The sequence below is a fragment of the Peromyscus leucopus genome, chromosome 17, assembly GCF_004664715.2.
Source record: "Peromyscus leucopus breed LL Stock chromosome 17, UCI_PerLeu_2.1, whole genome shotgun sequence".
Taxonomy (NCBI): Eukaryota; Metazoa; Chordata; class Mammalia; order Rodentia; family Cricetidae; genus Peromyscus; species Peromyscus leucopus.
Genome location: NC_051077.1, coordinates 14,606,589 through 14,624,914, shown reverse-complemented (window position 1 = coordinate 14,624,914; position 18,326 = coordinate 14,606,589). Strand labels below are relative to the sequence as shown.

The following is an 18,326-nucleotide window of genomic DNA, read 5'->3' as shown; positions in this document are numbered from 1 at the left end:
TGCGGTTCCCTTGACTTTGCAGATACTGCCCCAAGTGTAAAAACATCTGTCCTCCTTTAATGACTATTTTTATGTTTTTTGAAATGCATCTGCAACTGACGTGCAGATTTTATTGTGTCCTTTTTGCAGACTGGACGTCCCTCCAGCGGCTCAACCCCAGGCCAGGCTTCCTTCCCCTGACTCTGCTCTCTTTCCTGCTCTCCCTTCTAGCTCTACCCGGGCACCTGTCTTTTCAGAGACACAGTCCTCTGAAAGTCCTTCTGCCTCCTCCTCTTTCTCATCTCCCCTGGCAGCTCCCATCTCCACCTCCACTCCAATTGAGCACTGGCCCCCCGCAGGCCAGGGGGAGGTCCATTCTGAAGAACCTTCTTTGCTCCTCAAAGCAGTTTCTCAGAAGGAGAGTCTAACACCAGCTCCGAATAGTGGTTCTTCTGCCTCAGGATCACCTTGCAAACAAATTACCATCCCAGTGCAGAAAGGGACGGAAGAGTCTTCAGAGGGCAAGGCCGGGGAGACAGGCACAGAGACAGAAGGCCAAGGCCGCAGTGACGCGTCAGGAAACAACCCCGTGGGGCAGCACAAAGACCTCCAGACGGTTCCTTTCCCAGGGCAGCACTGGGTCCCCTCCCCTGACGAGGCCCAGGAAGTGTCCTCTGTGCTTTCACTCAGCAGTGGCAGCATCGAAGACCCCGCTGAGAAGTCTCCCACGGCGAGAAGCACAGGCTCTGAGCATCGGTCTAGGTCTTTTGTGGAGACCCATCAGAACGGTGCAGTGGCTTCTGCAGTCAAGGAAGCGACGCCCCCTCTTCAGGAAGAAGAGGCAGCCTCCCCATTTGGCGGCACAGCACAGAGACTCAAAGGAACACCGACCGCCAGGGGAGCTCAAAAGAAAGTCAAGAAGCGCGTGTCCTTTTCTGAACGGCTCTTTGTGGAGGAAGACACTGAAAAACCCACTGAGCTTGAGGAAGAGGACGAAAGTCATCCGCAGCAGCTGGCACGTGAAGGGGCCATGGCCGGAGACGCGCCCGGTGAAGAGTCTCCAGAGTGTCCCCACACAGCAGGCACAGGGGAGGGACCTGTGACCACGGCAGCTTCTGAAAGCCAGAGTTTCTCAGAAGATCCCACAAGTGAGGCCAGCCCAGCAAGGGGCACCCAACTCTTGAGGGTTGAGGAGAACGATGACTTCGTGACTCAGTATCAGAGCAAAGCCAGCGATCATGAAGGCCTGCTCTCCGACCCCCTGAGTGACCTTCCGTCTGCCTCTGACGTGAAGTCCCCTATCATGGCTGACCTGAGCTTGTCTCTTCCTTCCATTCCCGAAGTGGCATCAGACGATGAGAGAGTCGATGAGGCTGGGGATGGAGGGGGGGGAGCAAGGCTGGTTGATCTAGAAGCGGGAGTTTCACCCACCAACATGTCACCTTCCCGTCTGGAGAAGGCACACGGGTCAGTGCTCACGGAGAATCGCCGTGACTCCAGGCCCAGAGCTCCCATGGCGGCTCCTTCCGAGCAGACAGCAGCACTGGGAACTCCTAAGCCACCTCTGAGCAAGAGCTCCAGTGTGAATAACCAGTTACCAGGCCCTGGGACTGTCGAGGAAGAGGAAGTGAAGCAAAGTGGGAGGCCAGATCCGCCTCCCCGCATATCCCAGGACCCTCCCATGCCCAGCCCCTCGTCCTCTGAGACCTTTCCTGCTGCATGCTCTTTGCCTAGCTCTCCATATTCTGACAGTCACCACAGCAGTGTAGCGGAACCTCCAAACAAAGCAACAGCAGAGGGCCCGCTGGTAAAGTTGAAACTGTTGGCAAGAAGAAGCCCCTTCTGCAAGCCTGGGTCACACCCTCAGAGATCCACCCAGTCTCAGCTCCGCCAAGTGCTGGAGCTGGGGCAGCCAAGCACAGGTGAGAGATGATGGGGGAGATTGTCTTTGTGCGCGGGGAAAGATGCCCTCTCTTTGCTTTTACCTGCAGAGACCATGTCTTCAAGCCGAAGGGACGTCCTGATGCCAGAGTTTGCCTGTTTTGCTGGCAAGGCTGGCCACACCAGGGCCATGTACTTTGTGCTTGCAATCACTCACGATCCAGCCGCAAGTGTAGCAAGAACTTAAGTCTTCCAAGATAGCTTGCTTAGGAATGCTTCTCCAGTGTGACGGAGCTCTGTGGCTGTGGAAGTGTGGGGCTCTTGTGTCTCCAGGGTCTCAGAAGCCAGCGGTAGACGGAGTGGTAGACCAAAGCAAGGCTGAAGACGTCCTCTGAGAACTGCTCAAAGAGTGATCTGCACTCTCCCTTACTGTAGAAGCCAGAAGGTTCTGCAGAGAGAACCCCTCAGTGGAGTCCTAGTCTGTAGCTACCCACAAGGATGAGGAACTTTCTTTCTTTGTTTCTTCTTTACTGTTAACGTTATTTTATTTATTTATTTTAATTAATGAAAAAAAATTGTTTTGCAGTGCTGAGGATGGAACCTGTGGCCTCGTGCGTGCCGGGCAAGTACTATGTCCCAGCCTGAGAAGACCGTCTTAATGTTCTTGTGTCTATAAGGAGACTGAGGGACTTAGTATCTGTCGGGGACTGCGCCAACCCCACCCCTACCCCCAAAGACAAGGATGAGCTTTGCTGGTTGTGTGTGGCTCTCTGATCCATTTTACTTTGAATTCCACAGGAGCTGATGCATAAGCTGGATGTTGGGCCAGAGATGATTCTCTGCCCCCTTTCTCATCTTGCCGGCAGCCATCTTTGAGATGGGTAGTTCTCAGCTTTGCGGTTACGGGAAGTTTAAGGATCCTTTTCTTGTCTTTCTAGGCTTCATCCCGTGAAGCCGATGAACACAACACCCACCAAGATTACAAACCCTAGCCTGGGGACTGCCGCCATCATCAGTGAGAACCTGATCAACGAAGCCATTATAAAGGTATGTGTTCTGAGGAGTTGGCAGTTTGTTAGGCTCTGCAGAGCCTGCATGTAGAGCATCACCATTACAGCTGCCCTCAGTTGTTGCCGCTGCACAGGGGGCTGATGGGAGGAGAACCTGAGCTCATTTAGTCTGGAGACCAGCCCGGGCAACATAGGAAGATGCTGTCTCAGAACAAACAGCAGCAAAAGTTAAAGACCTTGGGCAATTCTGGGAATTACTTACGCAGACCTCTGATGAGTCTGGAGTCCGGATAACCTCTGAGGGCCCCCAGACTGTCCATTAAATGGATAAGTACATTTCCTTGTAATCAATTATTTCTATTTCTCACTGAATTCTTTCCGGTCTCTAGCAACGCGATTGTCACTGGCACTGTCTGTTTACGAGTATGGTGGTACTTTTTTATTTACTTGTTTTGTTTTGTTTTTCTTTAAGACAAGGTTTCTGTATCCCAGGCTGGTTTAGAACTCACTGTGTAGCCTAGGCTGCCCTAAACTCATGGCAATCCTCATGACTCAGCCTCCTGAGTGCTGGGGTTATAGGCAGTGTTCATCTTTTCCCCTTCTCTCTCTCTCTCTCTCTCTCTCTCTCTCTCTCTCTCTCTGTGTGTCTGTGTCTGTCTGTCTGTCTCTCTCTCTCTCTTTCTCTCTTTTTCTTTTTTTCTCTCTTTGTTTTTGTTTTTTGTTTCTTCTAGACAGGGTTTCTCTGTGTAGCCCTGGCTGTCCTAGATCTCGCTCTGTAGACGAGGCTATTCTCAAACTCAGAGATCCGCCTGCCCTTACCTCCTGAATTCTGGGATTAAAGGCATGCCCCCCACCACCCAGCTTCTTTTTTATCTTTAGGCAAGAATATAAAATTCTTGATACAGATGTACTGGGTTTTATCACTGTATTTCAAAATAGTTTCCAACATTTAAAAAGTTGCAAACACGGTACAAAGAACTCCTGTTGACCATCATCTAGATTCTCCCGTTGTTCTGGATGACCCAGTTTGTCTCCTCCTGTTCCTTCCTGTCCCGCCTGCTCTCTCTCCATACACCACTGAGTGTGTAGTTTGGGTGTGTTAAATCTGAACCATGGGAAAAGTAGGTTGTATGCATCATGTCCTTTTTCACATCTAATGTTCTTGGGTGTGAATTATATGTTCATCTCCAGGTGTTTGTGTGGGTGTGTGCACATGTGTGTGGAGGCTAGACGTTGAAGTCCGTGTCTTGCTCTATAGCTCTTCACCGTTTTTTCTTTTAAATCATTTTTTCATATAATATATTCTGATCATGATCCCCCCTCCCTCACCTCCTCCCAGATCCTCTGCACCTATTCAGCTCCATCCCTCCTCTCCTCTCCTCTCCTCTCCTCTCCTCTACCCTCCCCTCCCCTCCCCTCCTCTCCTCTCCCTCCCCAAAACTAAAACCAGAATCAAAAGAAAAAGCACATACACAGAGACACACAGATAAATGAAATAGAAACCCATAAAAACACAAAATCGGAAATGATGATAAACAAGCAAAAGGTCAGTAAGGTTAAAAAAAAAAAATCTCCAAACAAAACAATATGAAACCAAAAAAAAAAAATCTACAAAAATACCATTGAGTTTGTTTTATATTGGCCGTCTACTCTGGGCATGGGGCCTACCCTAAAGTATGGTTTGTATGCCCAGTGAGACTCCCCTGTAGAAACCTTTTGCAAGTGGTTGTCATTTGGAGACAGCTATTTGGTTAGGGATGGGGACTCTATCCACTTTTCCCTCTCGGCACTGGGACCCCATCTGCCTTAAGCTGTGCATGCTTCCCCAGTCTCCGTGAGTTCGTTACGTGTATCCGTCCTGTTGTGTCTAGAACAGGACTTCTTTCCCTGGTGTCCTCCATTCCCTCTTCCTGCCTCCTCTTCCACAGAGTTAGTTCCCTGAGGCCTGAGGGGAGAGATTTGATAGAGACATTCCAGTTAGGACTAACTGTTCTAAGACCCCTCAGTCTTGGCATATTGTCCAGTTATGGGTCTCTTTATTACTTCCCACCTCCTGCAGGAGGAAGCTTCTCTGATGATTGTGAGTGACACAGTGATCTATAGGTAGAGCAGAGTGTAGTTAGGAGTCTTTTTATTGCTAGGTTCCTTTAGCAGTGTCTGGTTTTCTCCTAGGTCCATGCCTGTCTAGTCTAAGGTTCTTGCCACTGGAGCGTTGTCGGGTATGGGTTCCATCTCCTGGAGTAACTTTTTAATCCAATCAGATAGTGGTTGGTTACTCCCACAACTTTTGAGCCACCTTTTTTTTTTTTTTTTTTTTTTTTTGAAGACAGGTCCTGGCTGTCCTGGAACTCACTAAGTAGACCAAGCTGGCCTCGAACTCAGAGATCTCCCTGCTTCTGCCTCCTGAGTGCTGGGATTAAAGATGGGCGCCCCACTCCTGACTTTCTGTGCCCGTACGAGGCTATGGTGCAGGCAGACCACCGCTGTAGATTGAAGGGTTTGTAGCTGGGTCGGCGGTTTCCCTTCTCCTCTGGTAGCGTGTAGAGTACCTTCCAGTGCACGACACTGGTCAGAAGGGTGAAGGCTCTAGTTAGGCCCCAGTGTGGCTTCTCGGTGTTCGGTGAGCTCTGTGGGTGTTGTCTCTGACAATAGTGCTTTTCCGTCACTTTGTGGGGAGTAACCAGCCTTAGAATAGCCTGGGTGGCTTGGGGGATTCATGCGGCCCCTTTGGCCAGTAACTTAATTATGTATAACTCATTCCTGGTGCTAGAGGTTTCACTTGGTGCCGAGAGATGTCTAGTTGAGGCTTTGCCTCCCCGTTATTCGGTGACTCCATTTGTATTTCCTTCATGTGTGTATATATTTGAAAAACGTAGACTGTAGTGGGTTTCCACGTGACTCCTCGAGTGACCTTCAGTGGTAGTTGTCTCGCCCTGTATTCTCTCCCTTATCTTCCTCTTCCCTTCCCGTGTCCATTTAATCTTCCTGTTCCAATCTCCCCTACCCCCCCCCACTCCATAACTCTACATTCTATTTCCCCTTCCTTGGGAGATCCTCCCCTCCCCGCCAGCCTTACTATACCTAATCTCTATAGATTGTAGCTATCGAAGCTTTAGAAGGTAACATCCACATGTAGGGTACAATACCGAGCTTGTCTTTTTGAGTCCGGGTTACCTCACTCAGGATGATTCTTTTTTCCCTCACTCCATCCATTTGCCTGTGAATTTCATGATTTTAGTTTTTTAAACAGCTGAATAATATTCCATTGTGTAAATGTGCCACATTTTCTTTACCTTTTCATCAGCTAATACACATCTAGGCTGTGTCCATTTTCTGGCTACTATGAATAATTGAATGAGCAAGCGTCTCTGTAGTAGGGTGTCGAGTTCTTTGTGTATGTGCCCAAGAGTGGTACAGCTGGCTCTTGAGATCTATTCCCAGCTTCCCGAGGAACCGACACACTGATTTCCATAGTGACTGTACAAGTTTGCATTCCCACCAGCAATGGAGGAGTATCCCCATGTCCACATCCTCAACAGCATGGGCTGTCATTTGTTTTATTGATCTTGGCCATTCTGACTGGTCTAAGATGAAGTCTCAAAGTAGTTTTATTTGCATTTCCCTGATGACTAAGGATGTTGAATGTTTTTTTAAGTGATTTTCAGCCGTGTGTATTTCATCTTTTTTTAATTTGGTCATTTTCTTCATGTCCATTTTTTTTTTTTTTTTTTTTTTTAGTTCTTTAGTATTTTAGATATTAACCCTCTCTTGGATATGTAACTGGTAAAGATCTTTTCCCATTCTGTAGCCTCTCACTTTGTCTGAATTATGATGTCCTTTGCCATATGGAAGCCTTTCAGTACGTGAAGTCCCGTTTATTAGCTGTTGATCTTAGTGCCTGTGCTATCAGTGTTCTGTTCAGAAAGTCTTTTCCTGTACCAATGAGTTCAAGATTATCCCCCACTTTCTCTTCTGTCAGATTCAGGCCCCTTGCTTATGTCGAGCTCCTTGATTCATTTGTAGGTGAGTTTTGTGCAAGGTGATGAGTATGAACCTATTTATAGTTTTCTACGTGCAGACGTCCAGTTTGACCAGCGCCATTTTTTAAAGGTGCTGGGTTTTTTTGTTTTTGTTTTTTTGTTTTTCTAGTGTGTATTTCTGGCTTCTTGGTCAAAAATCAGTTTAGGTGTATGGATTTTTGGTCTGGGTCTTGAATTTGATTCCACTGATGAACGTTTCTGTTTTTATGCTAATACCATGTTATTTTTATTATTGTAGCGCTATGGTACAATTTGAGGTAGGGGATGGTGATACCTCCAGCAGTTCTTTTATTATTTGGGATTGTTTTAGCGATCCTGGATTTTTTTGTGTTACCATATGAAGCTGAAATTGTCCTTTCAGTTTTTGTGAAGAATTGTTTTGGGGTTTTGATGGGAATTGCACTGAATCTGTAGATTGTTTTTGGTAGGATGTCCATTTTCACCGATAATCCTATCAATCCATGAGTATGGGAGGTCTTTCTGTCTTCTGATGCCGTCTTTGATTTCTTTCTTCAGTATCTTAAAGTTTTTATTATGTAAGTCTTTTACTTGCTTGATTAGAGTTATCCTAAGATATTTCTTTGGAGACTGTTTTGAAAGTATTGTTTCCCTGATTCTCTCTCAGTCTGTTATCACAAGGCTTCTTTTTTTTTTTTTTAAACCTTGTATTTTTGAGATATGGTCTTTTACTAAACCTGGAGCCCACTGATCCAGCTGAGCTAGCTGGCTGTCCAACTCCAGGAAACCTACCTACTCTCTACCCCTCCAGCCCTAGGATCACAGGCATATGCAAGCACACTTGGCTTTTTCTGTGAGTGCTAGGAATCCGCACTCAAGTCCTTACGGCAAGCATTTTACTCACTGACCCGTCTCCCCAGCCCCACCTAAATTCTTGAGTGTGCAACTCCTAAGAACAAAAGAATTCTTCAAAATCCAGAAGTGTGCTGCAATTCTTCAAAGTCCAGAAGTGTACTGTTGAATTAACAGCTTTCTCATCTGGAATGTATTTCATGGTTCTCCCAACAAGGGGACAACCCTGTTCAGTGGTTTGCGTTGCAATCCAGGCCTGCCCCTTACAGTTAGATGTATTGTCTGTGTATCTTTTTTTTTTTTTTTTTAAGGTTTATTTATTACGTACACAGTGTTCTATCTGCAAGTATGCGTACCCAGCCAAAGAGGGCACCAGATGTCATTATAGATGGGTGTGAGCCACCATGTGGGTGCTGGGAATTGAACTCAGGACCTCTGGGAGAGCAGCCAGTGAGTGCTCTTAACCTCTGAGCCGTCTCTCCAGCTCCTGTCTGTACATCTTTCTCATTCTGGGATGATTTCTTGGCTTTTGTCCTTCAAATACTCACTTTTTTCCTTTTTTGGAGGGTGCTGGGGATAAAATCCAAGACTTCTTACTTGCTAAGTGTACATACACTCTGCTAATGAGGTGTGTCCCAACCCCTTTCTAGTTTTAAAATCAGAGTTAGAATACTGCCTTGTTGGAGTCCTGGTCTTTGACTGGTGACCTGCACTGGCCAGGGATGTGTTCTGTTTCAGATATTTGAGGGGCTTTCAGACTGCTGCTAAGAACTACGCTTTCTGGTTTTTGAGCCCTCACTATCCTGAAAGACCAGGCTGGCCTTGAACTCACAGAGATCTGCCTGCCTCTGCCTCTTGAGTGCTGGGATCAGAGGTGTGCACTAACACCTTTATCAAACAAACAAACAAAAACCCTATTTTTATAATAGTTTCTTTTTTTTTTTAAGATTTATTTATTTGTTATGTATACAGTGTTCTGCCTGCATGTATGCCTGCAGGCCAGAAGAGGGCACCAGATCTCATTACAGATGGTTGTGAGCCACCATGTGGTTGCTGGGAACTGAACTCAGGACCTCTGGAAGAGCAGTCAGTGTTCTTAACCTCTGAGCCATCTCTCCAGCCCCCTATAATAGTTTCTTAAGGGTTATTTTGTTTTGGCTTTTGAGACAGAGTCTCAGTATGTAGCCCTGGTAGACCAGACTGACTTCAAACTCAAAGGTCTCTTACCTCTGCCTCCTGAGTTCTAGGATTAAAGGCATATGCCCGGCTATTATTTTTTAATTAAAAGGTTTTGTCAGGCATAGAGGCAGAGGCAGGAGGATCTCTGAGTTTGAGAACAGCCAAGACTATACAGAGAAACCCTGTCTTGGAAAAAAAATTAAAAAATAAAATGTTCCTGTCACTTCTGAAAAAATTTGTTGTTGTTGTATGTATGTGTGATACTGGCTTTGGCATGCTAGACCACACAGTTCCCAGCCCCCAAAAGCATTTTTTAAATACTGTATTTTTATTATTGTTAAGATAGGTATCTTTATGTGGGTATGAGGGCAGGTGCCCTAGAAGGCCGTAATCATTGAAGTCCCTGGAGCTAGAGTTACAAGTGTTTGTGAGTCACCTCAGGTGGTTGCGGGGAGCCAAGCTCAAGTCCTGTGGAAGGGCAGGACGTGCTCTTCATCCCTGACCCATCGCTCCAGCCCCCTGCGGGCGTTTTTCCGTGATTGATGATGGTTAACTCTCCTTCCGCCTCTGCCATCAGGAGCTGGGGTAAGCGGTCATCGGATTTTGGAGATTGGAGTCTTAAATAAAAGTGGCTCGGCAGTGAGAATTTTTGCTGAAGACACGTTAGCGTCACCTAGTTCCGTCCTTGACCTCTTTCCTTATAAAATGGGCCAACAAGGTAGCATTGCTTTCAGAGCTACCTCCAGCGCCAGAACCACGTACCTGCAATGGTTTAGCTCCCACAGTCTGTACCTGCTGTAACTCCATCCATCCTCCGGCTTGGTCTGCTGGCTTCTGTGTGAGAGTTGCCAGTAGAAACAGCACTATCTCCCAGGAGGTTGGTTGGTTGTTTTTCTGCCAAGAAGGTTTTTGTTGTTTTGTTTTCCTGGTAGTTACTAGGAAGTTGAGCCAGAGGACAACATAAAGATGACGTAATTAAATCTAGCCATCTAGCAGTTTCCCCTTCCCACTTCCTTTCAATGCAGACTGCTTTGTGACTCTTCTAATTTTATTTATTTTTATTTCATATGTGTGAGTGTTTTGCCTGCATGTGTTATGTACACATAAAGTGTGGGCCTGGTGCCCATGGAGGCCAGTGGAGGGCACTAGGTTCTTTAGAACTGGAGTTAAAGATGGTTGTGAACTACCATGTGGGTATTGGAAACCAAACCTTGTCTGTCTGTCTGCCTGTCTGTCTATCATCTATTCTTTCTTTCTATCTATCATCTGTCTGTCTGTCTATCATCTATCTCTATCTATCTATCTATCTATCTATCTATCTATCTATCTATCTATCTATCTTTGATTGGTTGGCAGATTGACTTGACTGATGTACTAGGCATTGAGCCCAGAAAGAAGCAAATGCCTCCTTTTCAGAAAGTAAGCAAGGCCCTTGGTTCCCATTTTATTTCCTCTTCATAGTTATCTGGTCAAGGCTTTCTCTCCTGGGACTGACTAAGACAACAACTTAGTACAGAAGGAAAGCACCCTTCTCACTTCATGACCTGTGTGCCCACTGCTGCCCCTTGGCCTGCCGTAAATCTCTTGGTCTTCAACCCTCCCAAGTAAATAGTCCAGGTAAATATAGAAAGCTCCTTGGAGACTGACTGCTGTTGGCCTCCTGGAGAATGGCAGCTTTGTAGCGAGCATAAAGCAGTCAGTGTTTGTAAGAATAACCTCAAAATAAGCGAGTTGGGAAGAGAAACCACACACACAGCCAAAGTCGGTGAGAAGCTAGCAGGGTCGTTGCAACGCTGTTTTTGGTGTGTTGGCTTTGTTTTCCCCCTTGGCTGTTGTTTCAGGGCCTCCATTTTTAAGCAGTCACTTTGCTGGCTTTGACAGTTTCACAGCGACTGACAGTATGTTGTGATTGTGCTCACCTCATAGTTCTCCTTCCCCTCCCACTTGTGCAGACATCCTTTCTTCCTGACCAGCACTTCTCCTACCTTATGTTCCTGTAAACGGCCCCTGCCGTGTGTTCATGAAGACAGCATCTCACCAGGCTCCTTGCCATCCCCACCCCCACTCCTCCGGAACGTTCCCCGTGCCCTGGAGAGGTTGCTGTCATTGAGGGCTGAAGCGCCTCCAGTCTTTGCAGATAACTTGTAACTAGGAGCGTGTTGTTCACCCAGATGGTTTTAATGCTTTTACTTTAAAATAGGAAGTCCAACTAGGTCCACAAGTCTCATGCTGTGGTATTTGGAAGAGCTGGACACACATTTGAACTTATGTCATTGACAAGAACCTGAAGGGAAAACTCCAGCACAGCCTTCAACACAGCCCTCTTGAGACCTCACACCTGACAGTGGCCACCATTTGCAGTAGTGAATATTTTTCGGTACCTTTCCTCTTCCTGGCCACTGATGCCTTTTTATTTATAATGCTGGATTATTTTATAGCTTCTAATGATTTCAAAGTTGTAGATATATCCTTTACTCTTTGATTACAGAATTCAGACTGAGATCTTTTTTTTAATGTGCATGTGTTTTACCTGCATATATGTCTGTGCGCTACATGCATGCCTGGTGCCCACAGACCCAGAAGAATGCATTCGATCCCCTGGAATTAAGGATGATTGTGAGCCACCATGTGGGTGCTGGGACTGAACCTGGAGTGACAAGTGCTCTTGACCACTGACCATCTCTCAGTGTTCTTGTTTTTTTTTTGAGACAAGATTTCATATAGCTCAGGCTGGCATTGAACCCGTGGTCCTTTTTCCTCAGCCTTCCAAAGTGTTGAGATTACAGGAGTGTGTCACTACAGCCTGCAGTGTGCAGCTCCAGGTGATCTGACAACCGCTTCTGGCCTCCATGGGCACTTACCCTTGTGTACACAGAGAGTACACAGACACACAATCAAAATTAAATCAAATCTTTTTAAAGAAATGTTACCTATAATTGTGAGAGTTGAAAACAACATAAATATCTAGTAGTACAGTGATGGTTAAAATATACCTGAATTAAATTTTTCTATTAAATCAATTTCAACTAAAATTTAATTATGTGTACAAAGTAACGTACAAGGCTGTTCTCAGGGGAGATGGCTTAGCTATAAATGAACTCTCTACCAAGACTAATGACCTGAGTTCAGTCCCTGGGACCCGCAAAGTAGGACAGAACTGACTCCCCCAGTTTGTCCTCTGACCTATATACATGTCCCATGGTTCACATGCGGAAGCTCTCTCTCTCTTTCTCTCTCTCTCACTCTGAAAATAAATGATGTAATTTTTTAAAATTCTACATTGATAAAATAAAATAAAAGGAAAGGGCTAGGGATTTCTTTCAGTTGGTAGAGTGCTCGCCTATCATGCATGAAGCCCTGGGGTTGATGTTCAATGCCACATAAACTGGGTATAGTAGCACATGCTTGTAATGGCAGCCCTGGGGAAAGACAGGAAGATCAGCAGTTCAAGGCCACCCATGTTTGAGGTCAGCCTGGGCTACACGAGACCTTGTCTCAAAAAGAAAGAAGGGGCCGGGCAGTGGTGGCGCACACCTGTAATCCCAGCACTCAAGAGGCAGGTGGATCTCTTTGAGTTCGAGGCCAGCCTGGTCTACAGAGCTAGTCCAGGACAGGCTCCAAAGCTACAGAGAAACCCTGTCTCGAAAAACCAAAAAAAAAAAAAAAAAGAAGAAAAGAAAAGAAAAAAAGAAGGAAAGAAGGGGAGACCAGCAAAGAGGAGAGAAAAAAGAAAGCTGGTGTGTGACACACACTTGTAATCCCCAGAATTGAGTGGTGGAGGCCAGAGGGTCAGGAACTTAGGGCCAGCATGGGCTGCATGGGACCGAGGCTTGCAGAGAAGGAGGGATGGAGAGGGCCCGAGTTACAGATTTAATCACGCTGGGCCTCACGCTTGCTAACCACACACTCCGTCACCAAGCTACACACTCAACCAATCATTAGTATTTCTTAATGAAACCCTTATATTGTAGAGGTGTGATCTAAAAACCTCCAGGGCATGTTTCTTTTTTTTTTTTTTTTTTTTTTTTTTTTTTCGAGACAGGGTTTCTCTGCATAGCTTTGCGCCTTTCCTGGAGCTCACTTGGTAGCCCAGGCTGGCCTCGAACTCACAGAGATCCGCCTGCCTCTGCCTCCCGAGTGCTGGGATTAAAGGCGTGCGCCACCACCGCCCGGCAAGGGCATGTTTCTTGATGTGAAACATCAATGGACACCTTTTTTATTACGGCAAAAATGTGTATGACCTGAAAGCTTCCCGCCATACCTTTTTCTTTTGAGACAGGGTCTCACTCTGTAGCCCTGATTGGCCAAGGACTCTTGATATAGACCAGGCTGGCCTCAAACTCGAAGAGACCTGTCTACCTCTGCCTCCTGAGTGCAAGGATTAAAGGTGTTGTATGCCTCCACAGCCCAGCCTCATCGTTACCGTTTTTTAACATAATTTAGTAGTGTTAAATACATCCACATTGTTGTGTGTCCAACAACACTTGGTTGTTGTTGAGATACTGCCTCGCTGTAGCCAAGGCTGGCGTGGAGCTTGCTTCATGATGCAGGCTAGCCTCTTCTGAGTGCTAAGATTACACGTGTGCCATCCATCATGCCTGGTTTGATCTAGTTTTGGAAGTCACACACAGAGTGACTGCAGGGACAGAGCATTTATGTGTCGTGCACAAAACCCAGGATTTAATCCTTAGCAGCAAGAACAAAAAACGGTGAACCAAAAAGATCACCCCCTCTGACTGGACATCCTCAACAAGCTGAAAGCAAGCAGAGGTGGGGGAGGGAGAAGCAGATGTTGGAGAAATCGCCCAGCTGTTCTTGGGCCACCTGAATTGGACTCAAGCTTGCTGGGTATGTGAAAACAGCATCGTGTGTTTCTAACCCAGCCAGTGAGAGAGTGGGATTCCTCTGAATTCTGTCTCCTCGGGCAGTTTGTTCCCTGGAGGGGACATGACTTCTGTGCTGTTGTTGAACTGTTACTGTTAGGTCTGCCTCGGCTAGCTTGGAGATGGTAGGCTCTTAAGGTATTGGTCTTCCTGGTAGAAGTTGAAAGTGGCAGGGCCCCAGGGCAAAAACCTGTTCCTGCCTTGGAGTTCTTTGGGCAGGAGTCACCTTGAGTTGCACTGGAGTCTTGCGTCCTTGAATTTGTACATCTGTTAAGCTGTAGATTGCCAGGCCTTGCCTCTTCCTCCCTCCGAAGACCTTGATGTGACTTGCTACTTCTTACCGAGGCTTTATCGCTCATGGCCTTGGGCTTGCAGTCAGTCTCCTTGTCCCAGATGATAAATGCTCCCGAAAAGCAACTGTTCCGGGTACATGCTCCCATCAGAAACAGGAACAGTCAGTCTTTGGGACAGGCCACCGTGTACCCAGACAGTCTGGTCTGGTGGCACTTGGCTTTAGCTACACTATACATGTTTTGAGATTGCAGGGTAAATGTCTGTGGGGTCCCGGAGCAGGTGTAGGAGTGGCTGACAGACTGAGTTGGCGGGTACCCTGCTGGGTTGGCAGGAGGGTGCTCCCCCACATCATCTTTCTGCCCTGCCTTGGGGCTTATCCCAGCTCTGTATTGATAGCAGGAGTTTTAAAGGCTGATTTCAAACTTAAGAGATTAAGTGGTCCATCAACCTTGGCCTCCAACCTGAGCCTGACTGATTATGTGACGACTACTACCTGATGATGACTCCTACTTCTTTTCCCCTCCTCCCCACCAAGGCCTCATTATGTTTCTTTTTGTGTGTGTGTATATGGCTGTTTTACGGGGGTGGGGGTGGGGGGGGGGGGTGGGCTGTGCCAGAGGAGGCTAAAAAGAGATTCCTGGGACTGGAGTTACAGGTGATTAGGAGCTATACCATATGGGCGCTGGTAATTGAACCCGGGTCCCCGAAAGAGCAGCCAGTGCTCTTAACTACTGAGCCATCTCTCCAGTCTCCTCATTACATTTCTTGAAAACATGTACCCAGAGTCAGAATCAGGGGTCTGAGAATTTTAAGCCAAGGAAGGTTTCTGCTTTTGAACCATTGTGCTAGGGATCGAACCTAGGGCCTTTACACGTGGTAGGGAAGTGTTCTGCTGTTGAGCTGCTCCCAGGCCCCTGGTTTTTACATTTGCCAAAGGATCATAAAGCAAAAAGACAATAAGTAAGGAAGGAAGTAAAAACGCACGCAACCAACCCATGCACACTCTACAAAGTCCATGGTACTTCTCTCAGTCAGCCAGAGCCACCTGGTTTCAACCTGTGTTGAAAGTGGATTCCCAAGCCAGGTGTGATGGCGCACGCCTTTAATCCCAACACCTGGAAGGCAGAGCCAGACCAATCTCCGTGAGTTCGTGCCCAGCCTGGTCTACAGAGTGAGTTTCAGGTCAGCCAGGGCTACGCAGTGAGACGCTGAAGAATAACAAGAAGATGGGTTTCCGAGAGGCTCCCGTGGCTGCTGACATTCCCTTTGCATCCCTTTCAGATGTCTGGTTTCTCTGCTGCCTGGTAACCGTTTCCCTCTCTTTCCCTCTCCAAAGAAGTACCAGCCCTCGGACCCCGCCTTCGCGTACGCACAGCTGACCCACGACGAGCTGATCCAGCTGGTCCTCAAACAGAAGGAAACCATCAGCAAGAAGGAGTTTCAGGTGCGCGAACTGGAAGACTACATCGACAACCTGCTGGTCCGAGTCATGGAGGAGACCCCCAACATCCTCCGAGTGTCCACTCCGCTCGGCAAAAAGGCCGGAAAGATGTGAATCGCAGGAAGGAAACGGAGATGTTTTGTGAGCTTGTTTCCACTACCTCTCGAGGTCAAGGGCATGGTCTGCCTAGTAACCAGCACACAGTCAGTCTCCTGTTGCCGGTGTGCGTTGTCTGTCGAGAGTTAATTCTCCTAGTTGAAACCAGGTTAATGATTACAATGTATCTTTTCTATACATTCCCAGCGTTTTATTTTTAAATGCCGCTGTGCCTTTAACTAAGTTGTAATATAAGGTTTGATCCTGAACCACCGATTCAGGGGCCACCATCGGAACTAATGTATTTTAACACTCGGGTTGTCAGCCTTTGATCCTGAGATTTTCAAGGATGTATCCTCTCGAAGCCAGGCTTAGGGTGCCATCAGAAAGGGACTCTGTGAACTATGGGCACTGTTTTCACCTCCTTTCCTGGCCTCTGAGCGGCTCAGGGGTGGTAGATGCTAAATTTTTATGTCCTATAAACTTCTCAGACTCAAGGGTTGTTTTGGTAGGGTTCTTGTTTGGGGGGCATTGTTCTGATATAATAAGGCTGTTGTATAGCCCGGGCTGGTCTTGAACTCACTGTATAACTGAGATTAGCCTTTTTCTGATCTTCCTGCCTCTGCTTCCCAAGTGTTGGGATTACCGCCACCGTGTTGAGGCCTCTTGCCTGGAGCTCAGCTGTTTACAGAACGCCTCTGAGCATGCTTCTTAGACTTTGAACAAACTGCCTCTTCCAGTTCCTTCTCCCTTCTAGCCTTAAAAACACGCTCCTCGTGGGTGGGGAGATACGGCTCAGTGGGTAAAGGGCTTGCCCTGCAAGCCTGAGGATCTGTTTGCATTCCTGGCACCCATGCAAAACGGCCAGCAGTAGTGGCGGGTGCCTCGTGGGGGGTGGGCACAGAGAGGTGAGTGGACAGAGACAGGCAGGTCCTGGGGGCTCACTGGCCAGCTGTTCTAGCTGAAACAGAGCTCCGGATTCAGTGAGGGACCCTGTCTTCATAAGATGAAAAGCTACCTTAAATAAACCTCTGCCCTTCATATGGTCCCACATGGGTGAGCACACCCCACACGTGTACAAATGCGAGCACGCTTGCACGATCACACACACACACACACACACACACACACACACACACACACACACACAGTGTGTTGTTGTAGATCCATAGGGCCATGTCCCGGAGATATGAAGGAATTAAAGAATCACTTTTCAGGCCCGCTCAGCGGTTAAGGGAACTGGCTGCTCTTCTAGAGGGACCCAGGTTCAATTCCCAGCACCCACACGGTTGCTCACAACTGCCTGTAACTCCAGTTCCAGAGGATCCGACACCCTCACACAGACACACATGCAGGCACAGCACCGGTGCACATTCAAAGAAAACAAAAGTCACTTTTCACTTGAGTAGGGGAATGGTCAGAGTCCCTGTTCTCCAGCTGTCAGGGTTCCTGCTGCTCTGTTGGCCTCTCCGGTGCCTGGAGAGAGGACTAAGCGATCTGGACACTTACTCCAACAGTCTGTGAGGTAGAGAATGACGTTAGGAAGGGGCCTTGGCCATGGCCATGCTTCCATTTGCTGGTCTTGGTGGCAGCCTTCCTAGAAGGGAGGAGCCAGAGTCCGCCAATTCCTCAAGATGAAGGCGCCATGGGCCAGGGCTGGGTAAGCGCTCAGTGGTCGGGTGCTCGACACCCCCCACGTGCTTTTTGATTGCTACTTCCTGATCGTGGGGCGTTTCATTGTTGCTGCTGTTTTGAGACAGGATCTCACTGGCTTCAAACTTTCGTCCCTTCTGTCTTTCCAAATACCGGGATCACCAGTATGTGTCACCATGCCTGGTAGACTGCTGTATTTTTAAACTAGATTTATACATATAAAACTATATAGAGAGAGATAGATATATAGTTATAGTTATATATATTTATATATAAACTAGATTTATGTGTATCAATCTTGTTTTAAAATACAGCGCTCTCTCTCTCTCTCTCTCTCTCTATATATATATATATATATATATATATATATATAAATTTTTTTTTCCTCCTTAAACTCAGTCCCATTTTCACCAATAGAGGGAATTTCATTGCTGGTCACTTCATACTGGAATTAAAGTGTTTCATGTTCATTTTTCTCTTCTTGGTTGTAATAAAAATCTCGTGAAATCTTAACATCTCTGTTAGGGGGAGTCACGGGCCAGTGGAATGGACAGGGTAGAGGTGGTGGTCGTTCCAATGAAGAATCTCTCTGTGTGTGTCCTTCTCATCCTGAAGATGAGGGACACTGCTTACACTGGAGCACTTTAATCGGAAGGGCAAGACTGTAACTTGATTTATCTAATTAGCTGTTAATGATTCACACCTATTTTTATTTAACCTCTCCTCCAATACTAGGGAGCATTGCAGATTTCTGGGATGATGTGTAATTTTTTTTAGTACTGTGAAATTCATTAACATGCCTATAAAGAAAAAAAGAAAACTATATTCACTTGAACTCCGAAAATGTACATGTATATGTCTGTTCTGCATCATGGTTTTTTTTTTTTTTTACTTGATAAAAAGGCATTTTTACTGTGATAACCTAAGTGCATGGGGGAGGAGAGGACAGATTCAGGGAGGAGTCAGCCTGGAGAACTAACTGCCTTGTTAATGACGGGTCTGGAGGTCTCTGCTGCTACTAGGACTTTTGGTATGCTATTGAGTCAGCTCTAGAGAGGAC

At 46.8% G+C, this 18,326-nt stretch overlaps 1 protein-coding gene across 1 annotated transcript in view; it reads left to right on the top strand.

The window, feature by feature from the left end:
* Positions 1-15,813, top strand: part of Rab11fip1 (RAB11 family interacting protein 1) — a 37,520-nt gene extending 21,707 nt beyond the window's left edge. The window contains 4 exon segments of the mRNA XM_028861478.2: positions 130-1,778; positions 1,781-1,901; positions 2,799-2,907; positions 15,413-15,813. Of these exon segments, the coding sequence (XP_028717311.1) occupies positions 130-1,778; positions 1,781-1,901; positions 2,799-2,907; positions 15,413-15,631 (2,098 nt within the window). The 3' untranslated portion in view covers positions 15,632-15,813.
* The last annotated feature ends 2,513 nt before the right edge of the window (positions 15,814-18,326 follow it).